Below are 22,442 nucleotides of genomic sequence, written 5' to 3' on the forward strand. Positions count from 1 at the left end.
TTATTTATTTTTATTATAATTTAATTTAATTTAATTTAATTTAATTAATTAATTTTTACAATAGCATATAACGTACGCACTCTGATTACAATTTGGTGTGTTACTCAGGGACCAGTCCTGAGCAATATTGCCAAAGACATTATGCATCTAACTCGTCTCATTCTGAGTGTTCCAAATATATGCACCAACTTATAATACCCTATTCCACAGTGGTTCAGGTATACAATAGTTTTTTTTCTGTGTAGTAGATGCCTCATGATAGTTTTTTTCTGTGTAGTAGATGCCTCAATTTTTAACCTGTCTATCTTCAATATTATCTCTAACATAATAGTCTGCCTTTTTTGCATTACTTACCTTAAATAGTTACTTTTCGCCCAATAAACAGAACCCTTTGGAAAATATTTGAATTCAATACGATTTCAAATGTTATACTGTGAAAGCGTAATGAATTGAAATATATCTCAAATCTTTATGTGTAATGGGCTACTATTAATTTAATCTCTCTTTATATATCAATGAAATGCCTAACGTTCCCCAAGAATAAAACAAATCCATTCATTTTATTTTAAGGAAATTTATTAATTTCGGATTATGGTAATTTGGATTATAAACTCATTGATGATTCTCAGACTCCTGCCCAATATAAAAATATGAAAAACTATGGATCGTTTATGAACTGCAACAGAGCCTTAATAGAAAAAATACCTCAAATTCTTCAAGAGCAAGATCAATTCTTGTGTTTGGGAGGAGATCATGCCATTGGATTTGGTAAGTTTTCCGATGAATGCAACCCAACTTACCGTTTATTCATTTATTACATTTTTCTAAAACAAAACACAACCTGTATATAAAGGTTCCGTAGCTGGTCACTTAGTACATTCACCCAATTTATCATTAGTATGGGTGGATGCACATGCTGATATAAATTTACACTCAACCAGTGCTTCAGGAAATATACATGGGATGCCTGTATCGTTTCTGCTGCAAGAATTAAGAGATTTCTGGAAACATGCACATTTAGATGATATAGCACCAAAATGGTAAGTTTAACAAAGCAAAAAACTCATTTTATTTTTCGATTTTATTCATAAAAAATTATAAAAAATAATTTGTTTTAAAAACAAATTTATTTATATTCGGTAAAAGTATATATATTTTAATATAAACTCTTTATTTTCAAAAAAATATCACAGCGTCATTATTTCAGCTTCTTTGTTAGATAAAAATTTCTGTTTTTCTTTTTCTTTAATTCATCAGTCTTAATTTTTATTTTTGTACTAAGAATAGAGATTAGAAAGGGATCAGGCCTAGCTCCAAGGAATAATATTCTTGATTGTAATATATTGAAAACTAAAAATGTGTGAAATCATAGGAAACAGAAAATTAATTCAAATAGAAAGTTATATCAGGAAAAATTAAAGTGCAACTAATAAATGTGAACACCAATAATAAATAATAAATATTAATATGAATGATTTAAAAATAATACCGAAAAGTATATTTTTGTAATAAGAAAATAGATATATGAAAATAAAATTTGGTTTGAAATTTTTATTATTTATTTATAATTTTTATTATAATTTAATTTAATTTAATTTAATTTAATTTAATTTTATTTAATTTAACTTAATTTAATTTAATTTAATTTAAGTTAATTTAATTTAATTTAATTTAATTTAATTTAATTTAATTTAATTTAATTTAATTTAATTTAATTTAATTTAATTTAATTTAATTTAATTTAATTTAATTTAATTTAATTTAATTTAATTTAATTTAATTTAATTTAATTTAATTTAATTTAATTTAATTTAATTTAATTTAATTTAATTTAATTTAATTTAATTTAATTTAATTTAATTTAATTTAATTTAATTTAATTTAATTTAATTTAATTTAATTTAATTTAATTTAATTTAATTTAATTTAATTTAATTTAATTTAATTTAATTTAATTTAATTTAATTTAATTTAATTTAATTTAATTTAATTTAATTTAATTTAATTTAATTTAATTTAATTTAATTTAATTTAATTTAATTTAATTTAATTTAATTTAATTTAATTTAATTTAATTTAATTTAATTTAATTTAATTTAATTTAATTTAATTTAATTTAATTTAATTTAATTTAATTTAATTTAATTTAATTTAATTTAATTTAATTTAATTTAATTTAATTTAATTTAATTTAATTTAATTTAATTTAAAAACAAAAATAATTTATATTAATTCAACTATACAATAAAATAATTTAGCACGTTTACAATGGGGGCGGACATAACTATGTCATCTAAGCTGCTGAAATAATTTCTATACTTTTTTCCATAGGGTTCAAATAAAAACCATGAAAACTATAAAACTGTTATCTGTGAAAAATAAAGTTATTGTACACTGAAAGAAAAACAAATAAGACATTTTAGTTATAGTTTCAGAAAAGTCGAGCGTTTGTTGTCTTGATTGTGGTGATATGACATAGTGAATTCAATACACTAAAGGACATAATAATTAACTTAGAATCGTAACTCATAAATATAAACAATTACAATAATTAATTACTTACCAAAAACTTATAAATTTTTGTTTCTTTGCAAACATGGATAAAGGTGTATGTTTCATTTTGATTTTGATTCAAAACAACACAAACATTATTTTTGAAAATTTTACATTAAAATAAAGAGTGATTTTGTTGGCTAAACTTAAAAACGCAACAACAAAATATTTTATTTTGTTTTTATAAAAACCAAAGAAAATATATTAAAACTTTTGTATTTCAACAATTGACACAGATGACAACAAAAATATAAGTTATGAGAAAAAGTTATTTGTTACACGGGTATTTGTTTCTTTTTTTCACCAAAAAAAAAAAAAACAAAATCACTGGAACTTGTTGTATATTAAACAAAATAAACTTAAAAATATCGAGCTTTTACTTCCGGTTCTAAGGCGGAAATTATAAAAATTCAAATTACTTACCAAAATACAGTTTCATTGTTAAAAAATAAAATGATACATTTTGAAAACGAGGCCTTTAACATTAAAAGCGGGTTTTTGTTTTTTGATAAGCCTTGCGTTTTGTTTTTTTTTTTATAAAAATAATTTCGACTTTTTCAAGTGCCAATTTTCATATAAAATCAAAAATTTTCGAATTAAAAAACCACTTCCCAATAAAAAACACTTATATTTGGAATATATGTGAATTCAAAGTGAATTCAAATATAAATAAATTTGAATTCACAGTGAATTCACATGTTGTATTCATATATATGTGATTTTATGGTTTCTTATTTAAACAACTGAAAATTCGAAACGACGGACATATACACTATAAGAAAAACCAAGAAAACCATGATCCACTCTAGAAAAAAAAATTATAAGGACAACTGAAAACAACGTGCCAGAGAGCAGTACTACGCCGCGTACTGAAATTTTTCGAAACTAAAATACCAAGATCCAAAAAAAAAACAGAAAATCGTTGCCTTTTCAAATTGTCTAAGGACAAAGGAAGAATTGTTTGGAAGGATTATAGCAATTGGTGGTATTGTGATTTGAAAGGAAAAATATAAGAATATACACGCAAAGAAATCAGAAAAAAATAACAAAATTTATTTTTTGGGAAATTGTATTAGACAAATGTACCCCTAGAAAAATATACCAGCATCAAATGTTATTCCTTGTGCTTATTACTGATATTTACTTATGATTGTCGTAATATATTCTTTTAGGTTATAAAGAAAAAAATTTCAAAAATTGCTGCAAAAAACCGTAGTGAGTTCTTTCAGTGATAATTTCATTTGATGCTGCTAATATTAGGGTGTGACATGTAAATTTCGAAAACCAATTCAATAATAATTAAACCAAAAATTATTTTGGAATTTTTCGAAATTATTAAATAAAATCAGTGCCACATGAATAAAACAACCAAAAATGATTCTTTTAAAACCCCCCAAACCATGGCAACTGTTCATCAAAAATAGTATTAACATTTTTCATTCTGTAGATCGATTAACATTTACAATTATATGATCTACAGAATTCTAAAGAATTTCTTTTAGTTTAATTTACACTGCCAATGGGTTTTTTTAATTAAATCCAAAACGTATTTTTTCTTATGTAAGTGATATAAAAACAGAACAGGAAGCCAACTGAAAAATACTCAGACTGAGTCTGAGAAAATAGCCCACGCTCAGAAAACATATTTAAATGTCCTCATTCGGGGGTTGGGGTGGTGGTTAGAAAAAAGTGGGATATATGTAAGACCTAGCGAAACAACCTATGTTACCAAATGAAAAATCAACTATCAACACAACCTATTTTAAAAAATATATGCAGCCCATAGAGGATAGAAACTAAAGCCATACTAGAAATTAAATATAGAATAAACTGAAGATATAAAATAAATTATGAATTTAAATAAATTAAACAAACAAACCGAAATCGAAAAAAAAAACAAATAAATATTGAACTGATCTGATATGGAAAAAAAAGATTTACGTCCACAAATGCATGATTTTATATACCCCAATATTCGAATATTGAGAATCGCAAAAATTCGTTTTTCTAATAATGAAAAAATCGAGATACTCTCAAACTTCAATTTTATTTCCATTTGAGATATATTGCCAAATTTTAAGGTTTAGTGTTTCAGGCTTAAAAAAAAAACTCGGAAGCGGGGAGAAATCTAGAGAAAAGTCTGCAAAAATAATAGGCGCTGTCTTCTGTTAGTTACTAAAACAGGTTATCGACATAGCTGACGATGTTTGCTATTTCAGCAAACAGCGAGTGCCTTCCACGGCTACCACAGTTAGCAGAATTCTACCAATTTTGCCAAAATTTTCTATAGAATAAAATTTTGAGAAAATTTTCTATAGAAATAAAATGTTGACAAAATTTTCTATAGAAATAAAATTTTGAGAAAAATTTCTATAGAAATAAAATTTGGAAGAAATTTTCTATGGAAATAGAATTTTGACAAAATATAAAAATAAAATTTTGACAAAATTCTATGGAAATAAAATTTTGACAAAATTTTGTATAGAAATAACATTTGAACAAAATTTTCTATAGAAATAAAATTTTGAAAATATGTACTTTCTATAGAAAAAAAAATTGACAAAAATTTGACATTTTTTTTAGAAATATCATTTTGTAAAAATTTTCTATAGAAATAAAATTTTGAGAATATTTTCTATAGAAAAAAAATTTTAACAATTTTTTTTTTTAAATAACATTTTGAAAAAATTGTCTATAGAATAAAATTTTGAGAAAATTTTCTATAGAAATAAAATTTTGACAAAATTTTTCTATAGAAATAAAATGTTGACAAAATTTTCCATAGAAATAAAATTTTAACAAAATTTTCTATAGAAATAAAATTTGGACAAAATTTGTCTATAGAAATAAAATTTTGAGAAAATTTTTCTATAGAAATAAAATTTTCTTTCGAAGAAGCATTTTTTTTAATAATAGCCACAAAAATTTGATCAAACACAGCAAAATAAGAGTTTTTTGTTTGGTAGTTATTTTGGTAAAATTTTCTTCAAATTTTGGTAGATTATTTTTGGCTCGAGTGGCAACCGTCTTTCCTTCCCTTTCCACCAATTTTGTATGTTTTAAGAGACCTTTCTGCTGTTTCTACTAACAAGTTTCTTTGGTGTACTTTCTCTGAGTCAGTCCGATATTTCAGGCTCACTTAGACTATTCAGTCCATTGTGATCAGGGCTGCCAATTTTGCCGATTTATCTGCATTTTGACGATTTTTGATTCAAAAAATAGCAGTATCCGATGTTTGCCTCGGAAATTACGATATTTACTCCGTTCAAAAATTTGGGAAAATCGAGCGAATTCGAAATCTTGACCGATGTCGAATCAATTTTGCTTACTTTAAAGGTACTTAATTACCTTGTATTAAATTTGAAGTCGACCGGTTAGTAAATGAGCTCAATACGGCCCCATTTGTTGAAATCGATCGGAATCCTGCGAACAATACTTAACATAGCCAGACCGAGCGATGAACGGACGAATAAATCGACTCAAGAGGTGATTCTGAGTCGATCAGTATGTTTTATGCAGTCTAAAGTCAATAAAAATGTATATTCCCTAAACACTATGTGGGTTAGGATATAAAATCTGAACACATATGTTTTAAAAAAAAGTGACGATTTCTTCTTAAACTTTTATTGGCAGCCCTGATTGTGATACCAACATAAAATGTTGTCTAATTACGCTCTTTGCGTCGACATTTACAGTTAAATGACAAACTCCCCTCTCTGTCTTTCTGCAGTTACAAATTTGCTAGCAAATGTATTTGGGTGTATTTTTCTGAGCCATAGAAGTCATAGGGTGGTAGAGTGAGGTTGAGATATGTATAGTGGCAATCCGACATTTCAGGCTCTCTTAGACTATTCAGTTCATTGTGATACCACAATGGTGAAGTTAGAGAAAGAGAGCGCTTCTTCAACATAAAATGTTATCTAATTACGCTCTTTGAGTCACCATTTACGGTTAAATGACAAACTCTTCTCTCTGTCATTTAATAGAATTAAAACCTGATTTAGCACTTCAAAGTAGCTTTTCCCGGTTTAACGGCGTTTTACCCAAAATAAAATGTCGATTTCTTATGTCGGCTTAAAAAAGCCGCATAATCGATGTTGACCCTTACACACATATTACACCGATATTTTCACCCAAAATATAAAAAATAATTTTGTCGATTTTAGTCTTCATAAAGGTCAATTTTTGGCCTAGTCCCCATCAGATGAAATAAATGAAATTCAAAACAATGCATAGAAACTTCAAAATATTTCCAAATATAAAATAAAATAAACAAAAATAATAAACCACAACAAACAAAATTGATAAATTAACCTATTTGTTTGCAATATTTCGAAAAAATTCAAAATGAAAAACTCATAATTTGTAAATTTTTAATACATTTATAATATTATTAAGATTTTTTTCTTTTAAGATGAGTTGTTTTTGTTTTTCCGTTTTTTTTTAATGATAATCAATAAATATAAGAGTAATTAATAAGATTTAAAGTCATAATAATAATCATAATGGTAATAATAATTTGCTTGTTCGATAATATCATTTTGTAAAAAAACAAATCATTGTGTTTTGTAGGTTAAATAAATTAAATAAATATATATATAATATGCTTTGATTAAAATACAAATTACATTTACACACAATAATTTAATTGAACAAAATATTGAGATATAGATGAACCAAAAAATAATAATTAAATAAATATATACTGGTGGCCATACATACATTTATATCAAAAAAGAACTTATGAGTATTATTTGGTTAAAAAGATTATTTTCAAAAAAGTATAAGAGAAATTTGTAATTTTGTTTTTTGTCCAAAAGAAAACATTTTTGAAACTGAAAAATTTCAAATATAATCATTTTGTAGGTTTTGTCTTTTTTTATGTGAAACACTTGCACATGTTTTTGGTTATCTTTTTCGTTTGTTTTTTTGTTTATAAAACATTTGCTTGGAATGTTATGGTTATTTAGCTTCTCTTAGATTTTTTACGATTTCAGTTTTTTTTTCGGTTTTGGTTACATAATTTCAATTATACTGCCTTACTAAGCTAAAATTTCAAATTTTATTTTCTTCTTTGGAAAATTGCGTTTTTTGTTTGTTAAGACATAGAGAGAAGGGTCTTTTTTTTTGGGGAGGGCGGGGTCTTAGGAATTTGATTATTATCTTTTTTACAACAAATTTTGACTAGCATTTGTTTTAAGTGTTTTTTTTTAAGTTAGTATTTTTTTAAATGCGATGCGATAATTCCAAAAAAATCTGGAATGTTACCTTTATCTTTACTTAAATGTTGAGATCATTTTTAAGTTGCTTTTATTATGACTAGAGAGATGTTGTTTTGCAACAGTCAGTTTGTGGAATAGGAAAAATGGTGGTTAGGCCAAACAAAAACTAAAAAATAATAAGGGTGAGGGAAAAGAATTATTTGAATTTGTTCAAATAAAATAAAATTCTTTATAATCACCAAAATCAAAATTAAATACATATTAAAACAAAACTCACTACAACTTTTTGTTTGTTGGTTGTGGTTGATGATGGTTGGTTAAAAGAGCCTCTGGTATCTCTGGTTGTGTAAAGAAAACTAAAAAAATGTTTAAATTAAATAAAAAAAAAACTAAAATAAAATAAAAAATAAAAAATATTTGTATTTTTTTTTGCCAAAAAATAAAAGTTTTGTTTATTAATTGAAATTTTTGTTGTTGTATGCATACATAATTGTAATTAAATTATAAAACAAAACTAATGAAATAATAAGGTTAAATTGCAAAAATGAAAATTATAATAATAAAATATAATTAAATAAAAAAAAAATATAAATCTAAACCAACACACACATATATATGCGATATGACATGACAATAGGTTAAAAAAATAACAATAGGTTTGGTGAGATAAAAAAAAGGAATTGGAATATATATGTTTAGGTATTTACGGAAATGGTTTGAAAGCCCATAAAATATATCAATGGTTATTGTTTACAATATTCATTTTAGAAAATATTTAAAAAATTTTTTTTGGAATTGTTTGTTTTTTTATTTTCGATAAATACAAAAATTTATAATATTAAAAAAATTTAAGTTTGCAAATTTTTGTATAAAGAAAAATAAATTGAAATAACTTTTTTATATATAAATAAATGGTATCACTGGTCTGCTCTCGAGTACAAAGAGTTTGTGATTAAGGAAAGAAATTACAGTTTCCGTATACCTTAGATGTTTTCGAAGGTTTTAAGGTTTATGTCCTATAAACATTTAACAATTCCAAAAAATATTTAAATTCTTTAGTAAAAAAAAACTTAAGGATGCAATTTTATAAAACTGAATCTCAAAACTAAGGTCTCTTCGTACACAGAAAAAAATTTCACGAACATTTTTCCAATTAAAATCTTAATTGAGTTTTAAAAAATATTCAATTAAAAATTTAATTGAATCAACAAATTTTTTAATTGAAATAAAAATCAATCACACAAATTAATAGTATCAATTAATTTTTTAATTGGATCAATTAATTTTTTAATTGATACTATCATTTCTGTGATTGAAGAAATTTCAATTAAAAAATTAATTGGATCAATTAATTTCGTGATTGAATCAGAATTTCAATTAAAAAATTAATTGGATCAATTAATTTCGTGATTGAATCAGAAATTTTTTTTGTGTGTATATGAAGCCACTTAAGATTTTCGATATTTTAGTTATTTCCTTTTAAGTCACATTTTCGAATTTAGATTAAGGTATTGTTTATATAATATGATATTTTCCAATTCCTTCACCAATATTTGATTTCCCATTTTTTTTGTTCTTTTTTTACATCTTTAAACAAGCATGACACAAAATTTTCCAATAAATTATTTCTTTCACATTCTTTTGTTTCTCGAAAGAGGATAAAGGATATTTTTACTAGGTTGGTTTTTACATTTATTACAAAAAAAAAATGAAAGCATAATTATTAAAAAAAATATATATATAATCATAAAAACTAAAATAAATGTTGTTACATATTTGAACAAAACAAAAAAAATAAAACTAAGGACAAATTGAATTACAAACTAAAAAAAATGTATATATATGTTGAGAAAAAAAAAAACAGAACAAAAATTAAATAAAATAAAATACAAATAAAAACCTAAAACCCACAAATTAAAATCAAATCAAATGAAAAAATATATATATTGTAAAATTAAAATTATAATAATTATGTATTAATATATATATGAAAGAGAATAAACTATACGATGTTAATCAAATTGTTTGCTTTTGTTTTGCTGTTAGCATTATATAGCTTAAGTTGTTAAGTTTTGTTTGAACGACAACATACAAAAATTACTTATATATGTTGTTTACAAAAGAAGAAAATTAAAAAAAAAATGAAATGTAAGGGGGAAAATTTTTAAATAATTTTTGTTTTTTTTTTTAGATGATGAATTTAATGAAATATGAGCATTGATACCAGATCAAGTTCAAATTTATTCATGAATATTGTGTATGTTTTCAACTTTGAAAGGATTTCTGGGTATTTCCCTAATTAAAAAAGAAATAAATAATAAAATTAGAAGATTATGACAAAAGATTAAGAAAAAATTACTTAAATTTAATTTAAAAAAAATATGTATTTGGTGTGTGTATATTAAAAAAACCAATACAACATTCACACATACATTATTGTTGAAATAAAAATATTTTCTTCGCTTGTCTTCTCATCATGATGTTACACTTCTCTTTAGCTTTCTTATCAATGTTATGTTTTTTTTGTTTTTTTCAATAAATAATAATGAAAAATATTTTTATATTTACATAAAGAGTTTTGTTTTTCAAATTTCCATTGTATAATGAGATACCTAATTTTTCCATTTGCAATAAACCTAGGCTTTTTTGCTTGTATTTTCATTTTCTCCTTAACTATTGCACAGAAAATTGTGTGTGTGTGTTTTTTTTTATAATTCTTCCATTATTTTTTCATTACAAAAAGTATTATTAAAAATATATATACTCTATAGTAATAAAAGAACCCTAACCATTAGATTTCAGTATTGAATTTTGGTGTTGGGGTTCTTTGCTATAGAAGAAAAATCTGTGTACAAATGTATTATAGGTTTTTGTTTCGTTTTTTTAAATAGAATTTTACTAAATATTTAAATCTTTGGATTACATAGGTTGGTTTTTTTTTCTTTCTTTTCAAATTAACAAAAAGGAAAATTTTCATAAATTAGTGAACAGAACTGAAACAAAATAATAAAAAAAATTTTAGCTTTAAACGTTTTCCTTAAAAAAGAAAAATTTTATTGAAAAGAAAAAAATGTTTAGCTATATGTTTGGGGAACGTCGTTAAGGATATTCGGATGTTCCCCGATTTCGTTTTTGTTTTAACTTAATTTAAAAATATATTTTCACTGACTAGATCTTTGTTTGTTACTTGTAATTAATTTTTTGTTCCGTTTTCATTTTCATTTTTTCATATAATTTCCTTATCGCTCTTTTTTCATTTCTCATGGAATAAGTTCCTTCTCGTTTCCCTTCATTAGGGTGTGATTTTCTTTAGATTCTTTTAAATACTAAAACTAATATATTTTTTATGTTTTAACCTTGCGTATGGGGTATGGTTGTGTGTTTTTGTATATATAAATTTTTTATATATATATTTAGATAAATTATGTTTTTTTTTTCTTAAAAACTAAAGTTGAAAGAAAAAAAAAATAATATATATATGTATGTAAATTTATACTCTAATAAAATTACTAAATTGCATACAATGTATAATCAATCCACAATTATAAGAAGATAATAAGTATGTGATATAATATATGGTTTTGTTTCTTCATTTCCTCAAAAAAGCATGATTATAATAAAGAAAATGAATGAAGAAAAACCAAAAGAAATTTCCATTTAATATAAAAATCATGAAAATGTCTTTGATATTTAACCAAATGACAAATGTTGCCTGCCTTATGAATGGCAATGGGGGGAGCTCAATTCAATCCATGCTATATTTTGGAATGTTTCTAAACTCTGGAAATGTCTAAAAAGTATGCAAAGCTTATATTACACTCACAAGAAAAGGTCAGTATTATTAATAAAAAAAAACAGTTTGTAGTGAAACTAGGTTTTGTCTGTTGAAAATTATATTACAATTTCAGAAACAGAGGGTTCCACAATAAATTTATTTTTTTTAAGCCCGGTTTCTCCAGAGAAAATTTCATGCAAGAAAATTTCGTATGGTTTGCCAAATTTTCACCAGACGCGATTACTGACGTTTTTACAGTATATCTGCTATTTAGAAATTGCAAATGTCTAGCTGTAATAGCTAAAAAAAGATACTTGCTAATATAGCAATACCTGCACTCCATTAATAGCAGAATATTTTCTACGAGTGTGGTTTTAATTGTCCCAAAATTTGACAATACGACATTTGAATTTTTCCAAATAAGCTTTAAATTTCTTATTTAATTATATGAAACATTATTTGTTAAAATTCTTGATTAGACACAATTTCAAAAATTTTTCATATTTAAATGGAAATTTCTTTTGTGTGATATTTAGACGGGATCATTTTGTTTGGAAATTAAAATTAAATATTATACCAAAAACAATAAATAATGCTGCCTTTGAAGGATATATATCTATATAAAAAAAGTATGAATAAATAAATATTGAGAATACATAAAATATGTATGTGTATGCGAGAACAAAAATATATATATATTTTTCTGAGAAGTATACAACTTAAAGGAATCAACAAAAGAAATTAAGATAATAACAACAAAGAGTCAAAGAATAAACCAAAAACGCAATCCAGGATTTATTTGGATTTTCATAAAACCTACTGTTCTATTTTTTTTTGTAACAAACAAAAACCAATTGTTATAAAAAATCATTTGACAAATATTATTTCGAAAGGGTCTTGGGGCAGGTTGTTGTTGCTTTTTGTTTGGGGGGAAAAATGTCTCTGGTATGGAAAAAAGAAAAAATTTTTACTTAATATAAAAAAAAAACTCAAAGAGTATGAGAAAGCGAAATCAAACTTAGGCAATTGAAAATCAATACATGAACAAATGATTATATATAAAAAAAGAGGAATTTTTTTTAAACTATATCCTCGTTGAAAATATACGGGTAGTATCTACTTATTCTCTTCTGACTGATGATTTTGGGATTTTCCATGAGAGATTGCCTTTTAATTGTTGTAGTTGTATAAAAAAGAACTTTGTGCTTTATTACGTTTCATTTTGTAAATGACTTTGATGCCTAATGTTATACACCCAAACAACCATATTGCCTACTAAATGGGTAAAATGAATAATAAAAATTTGTCTTACAAATACTTTATGAAATGCCAGCCCAGCAGCATTTTCGTAAAGAACTTAGCAGATATTATAAACCAAAATGTTATATATAAACTTATTGGGGGAGGAGCATTCATTTTACCCTTTAAATGGCCGAAAAACCAAAGATGGACTTTGAAACCAAAGCCTTCATGTTTTTTTTTGTTTAGTTTTTTTTGTTGGGATTTGATTTTTTTTTCAATTTTTTGCTACATAAAATTTTATAAATTATTGTTTTTACTTTGAGTTTTTTTTTCGTTTTTAACTAGTATTATTATTACTATTTGTTTATATTCTTAATAAAGGGAGATTAAGTATGTAGTAATTTTCTAACAATCACCAGAAAAATTCATTTCATTTCATGCTTCTCGTCTGCAGAAAATATCTTCATTAATACTGTAAAAGCCTCTTTTCAGCTATATGTGTTGGTTGGTATTTATAGAAAAAATCCATATTCTTTTTTATAAAAAAATTGTCTCACATATCGTCTATTTTCACTGGCGAGTGTTGGAAAAATGAATAGTATTATCATTAAATTTATGCGTTTTTTGGAAGATTTACTTTCACTTTTAGTTTGTTTAATTTATCCTATGTTAAAATTGTTGTTATATAGGGGAATTTTATATTGTGTAAAATTCATTTCCCCCCATTTTCCAAGGGGGGCAAAAAATATTGCATACTCATTTCTTTTGTTGATTTCTTTAAACAAGAAAGGATTTCTAATAAAATTCCAGTCATAATATGACCAGACGGCCTCTTTACATAGGCACTATGTGGAACTACTACGTTGTTCCACCCTCATGCCATCTCATCATCATTATGATGATGCCTTTTTTGATCTCTGCCTGTATCGAAAACCTAAGAACAAAGTTCTTGTTTGGAAATCGTATTTTAATTTTCCTCGAATCCTTTAAAAGGACAAATGCAACATTTCAAAAAAAAAAAAGACATGCATTAATTATTTCCAGTATGTCTGCGCGTGTATAGAATTCTGTGTGTGAGAGATAGAGGGAGAGAGTGTGTGTGTGTGTTAGGGTTTCTTGTACAATGAAAATGTGTTTAGTAGGTTTTCTTTCATCCTATTTAGATTAAAAGAGAGAGCAAAGAGAGAGAGTAGAAAAATTGAGAGTACTATTTTTCTAGGTTATACACATCTGCGCCCTTGCACATTCTTCTCACATTTTCTCACATATTTTCCTTTTCCACGGCTATTGTGTATGGATGTGTGTGTGTGTACGTTTTTCTTTTCTGTCCTACCTTGCCTTAGTATCTATGGTTTTTTGTTTTAATGGGGGGTTTTTCTTCTTTTCTGTATGCTTATTGTTTGTTCTTATTTTTTTAAAAAATATGTGTGTGTGTTTTTTTTGTAATGCAAAAGTGAAATTTACTTTTTGTTGGTTTTGAAACTGACTTGTAATACACGATTACCCAAAGTGTATCCGTTCAGGGCTCGTATGGCCATGGCTGCTTCATCGTAATTGGTCATGGACACGAAGCCATAGCCTTTGCATTGATTTGTTGAGGAATCTTTGACGATTTTCACCGATTGCACAGCACCGAATGGACCGAATAGCTGCCACAGGGATGACTCTTCGGTTTCTGGAGCCAAATTGTAAATGAAGATGGGATAAGCACCGCCAGGACCACTGGCCAATGAGGTAGCAGCAGCCGCCGCAGCTCCCAAGCCATTGGGTAGCATTACATCAAGCATATCACCAGCCATGGGTGAGAATCTGGCTAAGCCCTTATTCACCGGTGTGTGCATAGCACCACCAATACGTCTAACCAATTGAGGATTCAAGAATGTGGGCAATTGGGGTTGTATGATTTTACTTGTGCTGCCAGGTGTATTGGAGAACTTGACCACAATGGGATCCGTGCAATTGGCGGGAGTTGTGCCATTCAAGGCAATTATAGCTCTAGTAGCCTCTTCACGTTTGTCAAAGCGTATGAAGCCAACACCTTTAGTCTGTGTATCGTTTCCGGCGTTTTGCAAAATGCGTGATGTAATAATTTGTCCAAATGGTGCGAAAATAGCCTCCAAATCTTGTTGGGTCATTGTCTTGGGCAAGCCTGACACATATAAATTGGCCCCCTTAATAGCTTCCGATGAGGGACGAGCAAATGACACTTTAATTGTTTTGTTTTGTAAACGTAAACCATTCAATACATTAACAGCTTGTTCCGCATCCTGGGGTCGCACATAGTTCACAAAGCCATAGCCTAAACTTTGACCCTTGGTGGCTTGTGGATTTAAGGGATCCAAAAAGGGTTGACCCTTATCTCTGATCAGTTTAACTGACTCGATTTCACCAACACTGGAGAAGAGAGAGCGTATCTCGTCTTCGCTCATGGTCTGGGGTAAATAGTTCACAATCAAATTGGTACGAGTTTCCGTAGAGCCATTGGTTCCAGCGCCATTTGTGGTATTGCCATTAGTTTGATTTTGCAATTGTTGAGCAACAGCGGCTGCTGCAGCGGCCACAGCTTGTTGTGTTTGCTGTTGTTGCACTTGCAATATGGCGTGCTGGACCTGCTGATGTTGTTGTTGCAATTGTGCAGCAGCGGCTGGTGATACAGCAGCAGCAGATAAAGCAGCCGCAGCTGCTACAGCGGGATTTGTGCCTGGCAATATGGCCGATTGATTTTCGACTGCTGCAGCTCCTGGATTAGCCATCATAAAGTCCACTAAAATGAGAAAAAAAAAACAAAAAATATTAAATCACATTTGAAATCACATTGTCGGGAAATATACAAAAGAAATTCCGAAAGACATTCCAAAAGTAGGATACCTTAACCAGATGTGTATCTGTTGTTTTAAACTCTATTGAGAGATTTTTTCGATTTGTAAGCTTTTTTTTCACCACATACCTTTGGTCTATAGAAATACTAATGTATGCTTAAAGAAATTACTCCTTGGGAGATATAAGGAAGATTATCTATGTATTTTTTTTTTTGGCTTGAATCAAGTTCCCTTTGAAAACGTTTTTGTTATTAGACTAACGTTATTTAGTTGTTAATCGTTCGAACGCTGGAGCAAGTATGATTTCCGGGTGAGAAAAATATTCCTGTAGGTCTATTTGGAATTTGTGGAACGTGGAAAACTAATGGCACTGGAATATCTAGGGTTGTATATACTGGCCAACAATATCAGCCCCTTTGCCAAAATTTCCATACACATATTCTCTTCTGGAAAACGAAGAGAGAATAAGGAAGTGAGAATATGGTATTGTTTCCAGACATGGAATGGAAATATTATAACGTTTGAATAGCGGTAGTTTGGAATGTACATAACACACACACGCACAGATACATATTCATTTAACTATCACCCACCGTCCGTTAAAACTTCCCTTTAAATAACTACCAAAAAAAGGGGGAGGATGTTTACGAAAGTAAGGGTGAATGAAATTCCTACCCTTATCAACGCGTTGTGTACACAAAACCAACAAACAAACACATTATGGTGAATTTCCAATTCTCGTAAACATCAAAATCATGGTATTCCAAGTGGCACGCCATTCAGATTCGATTTAGAAAGAGATCCCTAAGGGGAATAATCTATGAACATTGGCGTAGAGATTTTATGTAATGTTTTAAAGCTTATATTGAAGTAATGTAATGAACAACTTCAAAGTTGAATTGCTGGCATGATACTTAAAAGTTGATTATTCCATTTTTCTACATATTGTACACTTTCCAAAGGGTATGTTAGAGTTAAAGTGGCAGCCCGATTAAGTTTCAGGCTCACTTAGACTATTCAGTCTAAAGGGATTTTAATATTCTCCCTTACACTCTGTAATAAGCAGTACTTGGATAAATGTTCTTACAAAGCTAGAATAGTCAGGGTATTGCAATAGCTATTATGTCATGTCCATGGGTTCAATCCCTGACTCGTATAAAACACTATTATTTTTTTGATATCGTAGACGTTTTGCCTGCTTGCAAGACAGACATACTAATAGTAGTACCACCAACCACAATTGTTGTCCATATCGAAGCTATTGCATTGGAAATTCTTTACCAAAAACAGATGCAATTGAAATTGCTACATAACGAGTACACCAGATTCACTAATGTTCTCAATTCGTCGATTATCACTACGATATTATTAGTAAAGTATAACGGCTACTATATAAGCTGACCTGCTTTGGATGAGAAGGTATACATTAGGTTCCTACTGTTTGAGAACTCTACTTTGTATTTAGGGCGAAAATGAAGTTTGAAGGATTATCGCTTAGACACCTGGAAAATGTTAACCTATGTTAGTGGTTCGGAAACAATTTGCTTAGCTAATATATTGTGAATGAAGTGAACTTTGTGTTCGTTTCTTAATATCTTGTTATTATTTATCGTGTGAAGCCGGCCATTAGATTAATAAGTAAGTTGCAATACCTCAGGTTGTGAGCTAGTATCTTATCAATGTCAGAGTGTCACACTATGTAAATTACAGTACGGTCACACTGGGTAAATATTTGACAGAAATCAAAATGGAATTCGCCACCGTAGTCGAACCATATTTGACAGAAATCAAAATTAGTTTCGCTACCGTAGTCGGAGCATATTTGACACAAATCAAAATGGAATTCGCACTGTAGTCGAACCATCAAACATTTTTAGCTCATATCTGATATTTTCCAAAAACGGTACCGGATTTTTTGAAAATGCTACTGACATTTATTTTGGTCAGCTTATTGACCAATTCCTTCAAAAATCTTTGAAACACTCACTACTGACAGGATATAAACAACTGCTATGAACCGAAAATTGGTTTAAATGTTTACCCGTCAAAAGAATATTTCAAAAACAAAAATGATTTTCGCCAATAACAAGAACATGTTTTTATAAATTTCGAGTACTATGAAATGGATATACGTCATTGTCATTTTCTATTCTGCTGGGAAGGATTGTTGGAAAGCCTATTTTTGAGAAATTGCCCTTTTTAGATTCAATTCAAGGAAGGCCTGGGAAATTATTGGCATCTAACAATGTTGGGATTTGCCTCAAAAAGGGAGCTACTGAAAATAATGTTAGATTTTCTGATTAAAAGCCGGTACTTTGTTCGGTTTTCACATTCAAAATCAGTTTTAATTGATTTCTAAAGTAAACCGCGAATATGTCAATGTCAACATTAAGTACCGGCTATTTGTTTCTCCATCAAAACCTTGCCCTAAAGTGTATGGAGACAAATATATTTTTAACAAAACTGGTCAAAACACGGAAGGAATTTTCAATCCATAATTGCGTAAAATTTTGAAATTTACTGATTGTTAGTTATAAGTGAAGAAACCAAATAAAGTACCCACCTAATGTCTCTTTGGACCCATTTAAACTGAAAAAACTATTTTTAACTATAAAATTAATAACGTATTCTGAAAATTTGGAAATGTCCCATATTTCTATATACGAAAGCCTTCTACTGTTTAAAAAAACATATTACAGTGAAATCTCTGAAAGATGGACACTCACAGTTGCGTTCATTTTTGTCCACATTTGAGAGGTGTCCAAGTAGGAGAGGTTAATTTTAATATGTTATTATAGCAAACGTCCCCAGACCACTGTCTACGTTTGGGAGGCTTCCGCCGAGTTTCAGAGGTTTCACTGTATATAGTTTTCAGATGTATGCTATAAACTACGAATTTCATTGCCCTAAATTAACACTTTTGCCGGAAATTTTATTACGGTTTACCTGGCAACACTACGTTTTATAGTAATCGCAAATATGCACTAATGTTAGTGTGTGTGCGTGCTGAGGAGAATGCTTTATTTACTCCCTCTCTTGTTCTTCTTCAAACATTGGTGCCATATAGTTACACGGTATATACTAAATACACAAACACACACAAATTAGTAGCGCAAAGTACCTTACGGTTTTTGAACCCCTCGCAAAAAATTACACACAATTTCGTTGTTTAATATTCTACCCTAAACTAAATTCAGGCATAGATATATCTAGGCGAACTGTATTAGAAACAAAGTGCAAATGATGAAGAGTCCGACCGACTGATCCCAACAACAACAATACATCCAGTACTCACTTTGTATTTACGTTTATTTTCTATGGACTATGTGAAGAGATATGTAATACAACAAGCGTGTTGTAATGGAAGAATATACACCAACAAATCGTACGGGCGAAGTAAGTCGCTCTTGTTGAATTTTAGTTTTTTTGAATGATGGAAAAGTTAAATTTTTGTTAGTCACAAAAAAATATATATTTTATAGTGTTGTGTGTATACCAAGATAGTAGAGGGTCGACGGATGGAAGAGGTGGTGTTGACTATTATTTTGTTCTCTCCTTCACTAGATGGATGAGACTCGACGTCGCTACGTATATGTGTGTACATATATGTGTTTGTCGGTATGAATGCTTCCTCTATTTATAACATGACATACACGAACAACAAACAGCTATGGCTTGGAGGGGGTGAACGTTGCGTTCTCTTGGTATAGCAAAAAAAAGGAAAATCGATTTATTGATTTGGTATTTTTGTGGAAGGGAGGTTTTTGTACAATAAAAAAGTGATATTCGCGTGTGTCAAAAATTTTCTCGGCTTGTGTACGTTGCTGTTTATATTGTTTTAAGGTACGTACTACGATTATTCATTTAAATTTTCTCTTTGCGCGTATATAATAAGTATGTATACATGTAGTGTATTCCACAATTTTCCTCAAGCGTTTTTCAAAATTGTTACACAATATTCTTGATAGAAGAACAATGTAGTTTTTCCTTAGATTTTCGGCTAAGCACTGTAAAAAGTTTTCAATATCTGTATTAGATACAGATACTTTTTAGTGCTTATTAACACACTTTGAGATACTTTTGTCACACATATACACACACTCTATTTCGAGTTCTTTTTCATTTTCACTTCACTTTAGTAGTATCCATCCATTGGCCTATGGCAACACACACTTACTTTTCTATATTGCAAATTTTCTATGCGTTTGTAAATAATAAATGCTTTATTCAAAGCTTTGACTTTTCTTTTATTTTAGAAATAATAAATTTTTTCTTTTCTCTTCTCCGGGTGGCTTAAACGAGCGAGGGGGTTTACGTCACGTCTGTTCAGATCGAATGTTGGTTTTTAAATGAGAATGAACAACAAATGAACTATTAGCTTGATGCTCATAAAATCATCGACTATCAGGGATGATATTTGTGCATGCGACGATGGTACGAAAAATGTACCCAAGTGATGAGCTACTTATATAAGTGTACTAAATGGAATGCACAGTTAAACACAATGTAATCCAATAAATTTTTCACATTATACCCCAAGGTTAGACAGAAAAAAATATAACTAACAAATTTTTATATAATAGGCAATAAACTTTAGGCTCAAAATCTACTAAAAGTAGTTTGGAAATCCCTTTTTTATAAGGCAAATGACGTTTGAAATCTGGATAAAGTGGATTTTGGATCTCTATCTATTGAATACAGAAAAATCTGATATATTAACCGATCTTATTCAAAATTAGCATGAGATAGTGCTCTATTTTATAAAATTATAGAATACCACGTGCATTGTGGGTGCGATTTAGGTGCAACATAAATATAACAATATATATGGTATCACTAAATCTCCAAATTATCACTCGTATCGGTTTAGATTTGAAAATAACTACTGTATCCCATAGATCAGAAAAGCACATAGTCTCGGAATCCCGAAAAAATCTAATTTTTTAAATTTGTTGCTTTTTGGCATAATTTATTAATAAATTGGAGACTTCATTCAATGCAAATGGCCCTTAGACTTCATACCCGACAAATTGATTTAATAAACATTTATTCTACACCTTGAGTAAGAATTTTATAATACATGAGGTATACATGAGTATTCTATAAAAAGCATAATTTCATAAAAAATCGAAATAAACGATAAGGTCTTTCTCTGAACAATGAGTTCAAAATGAAATTCGTGCCACATAAAATAAAATCAATGATAAAAAGTCCGTCGACATTATGACAAGACAATGACTTCATGTGAAATGGAATTCGTGCCACATAAAATAAAATCAATGATAAAAGGTCCGTCGACAATATGACAAGATTGTAAGAACATGTTTTCGACACTATTATCCAGGATAGACTCAGCGGGTACCAGGGTCGTTACAAACCGTTTATTTTTAGTTGACTGCCAGAGAGAAAAACACGCGTTTATCTGATAAAAATTTGAATGCCTTGATTTATCTAAGAAGTTACTTCAAACGATGAAGTACAAAAGGATTAACACAAGTTTACGAAAATATACCTAAACTAATCAAAATCCTTAAAATATTTTGCTGAGTAAGATAGCGGTATGAAATCGCTTTTTTAATTTACTCTTATGTATTTTGCTGTTTTTTTATAATAAAATTGAATTAAACTAAATAGGTTTAATGTATAACAATTTTTTTGGCGCTGTAGATTGTTATTACTTAAAATATTTGAAGAATACCGAAAATGTCGGGATCCCGAAAAAAATCCCGTTATGCTATATTTTTAAATCCCGATTCCCGGTATTTATAAAAATCGATCCCGAATGCCCTATACCTAATATACCTTCAAATGTGGTTGTATACTCATTCAATAAATTCGATTTAAGTTACAATTTTAGCCCTTACTTATTTAGATTTATATTCGTTTTGAGCACGAACTCGCAACTCGGCCATTTGCTCATTAGTCAAATAAGTAGTTTTGCATTAAAGAATACAGTATTAACTTTTATGGTCGGTTTGTCATACCGGAGAATAAACTACGGTTTCTTAAAATTTTTGTATGTGATCAGTCTGTTTTATCTACACGATAAATAATAACAAGAAATTGACTGGAACTGGACTTTAGTGTCATGCTCTGAAAGAATAAAATAAATGAATGTTTTAAATATCAAATACACGCAATTTTTTATAGCAACCATGGACGCTTGATATTTGTAAATAAATCATTACAATTCTTTAGGCACGAAAATATCGTACTATTATTGTCTGTTCTGGAGTCAATGTAAATTAGTTCCATCACTGATATAGAAACATGGCGCCGTATATATTCTCCCTTACTAATATAGCTGTCTCCCTTACTCGAGTATGCTAGGGGTAGATTATTTACATCCCTCAGGAGAATAGGGTTATTAACAATAAGTGCTGCAATAATAAGGGTATTCACTAAATAAAGTTGATACCCACGTATCCAATTGGTTTTACCCACATTCAAAACTAAACTCAATAATTCTATATTATTTTGAAAAAAACATAGTTTGGCAATTAGTCAATGCAAAATTCTAATCATCATATGATTGCATTTTCCAGTTTTGGTTTGTAACAGTTGTGACTTATGGGGCAGAGCCCCATAGCCCCCGCCGACATCCGGCCGTCTATTATGTAGGCGAAACCTAATTAAAAATGTCTATATAAGGAGGAAATCGTAAGAATGGTTTTATGAGCACTAATTGAAAAATTCAATCACTTTGCAAAAATCTATAAAAAGTTCTGTATCTTTTTTAATAATATTCGGGTGGGTGATCGCGAATTAACCTACTTTTCACTCTTCGATGCAAATTATCATATATCATATAGAATTTGATGGTTTTTTCTA

General features: G+C 28.4%; 2 protein-coding genes across 4 annotated transcripts in view; one reads left to right on the top strand and one right to left on the bottom strand.

Moving 5' to 3' along the window:
• arg (arginase) overlaps positions 1-22,442 on the top strand; it is a 54,331-nt gene that overhangs the window by 9,742 nt on the left and 22,147 nt on the right. Inside the window, exons 2-3 of the mRNA XM_075301021.1 lie at positions 571-768; positions 854-1,040. Coding sequence (XP_075157136.1) covers positions 571-768; positions 854-1,040 — 385 coding nt within the window. The remainder of the gene's footprint in view (positions 1-570; positions 769-853; positions 1,041-22,442) is intronic.
• On the bottom strand, positions 7,467-19,967 carry elav (embryonic lethal abnormal vision). Of its 3 annotated transcripts, none has more exons than XM_075301017.1 (2): positions 19,789-19,967; positions 7,467-15,556 (listed from the first exon to the last, which is right to left on the bottom strand). In XM_075301017.1, coding segments are annotated over exons 1-2 (1,305 nt in total). In that variant the 5' UTR covers positions 19,790-19,967; the 3' UTR covers positions 7,467-14,252. The 3 variants fall into 3 exon arrangements, with proteins under 3 accessions (XP_075157132.1, XP_075157133.1, XP_075157134.1); XM_075301018.1 differs by lacking the exon at positions 19,789-19,967 and adding an exon at positions 18,907-19,639; XM_075301019.1 differs by lacking the exon at positions 19,789-19,967 and adding an exon at positions 15,740-15,907.

The sequence above is a fragment of the Haematobia irritans genome, chromosome 3 (assembly GCF_050003625.1).
Source record: "Haematobia irritans isolate KBUSLIRL chromosome 3, ASM5000362v1, whole genome shotgun sequence".
Lineage (NCBI taxonomy): Eukaryota > Metazoa > Arthropoda > Insecta > Diptera > Muscidae > Haematobia > Haematobia irritans.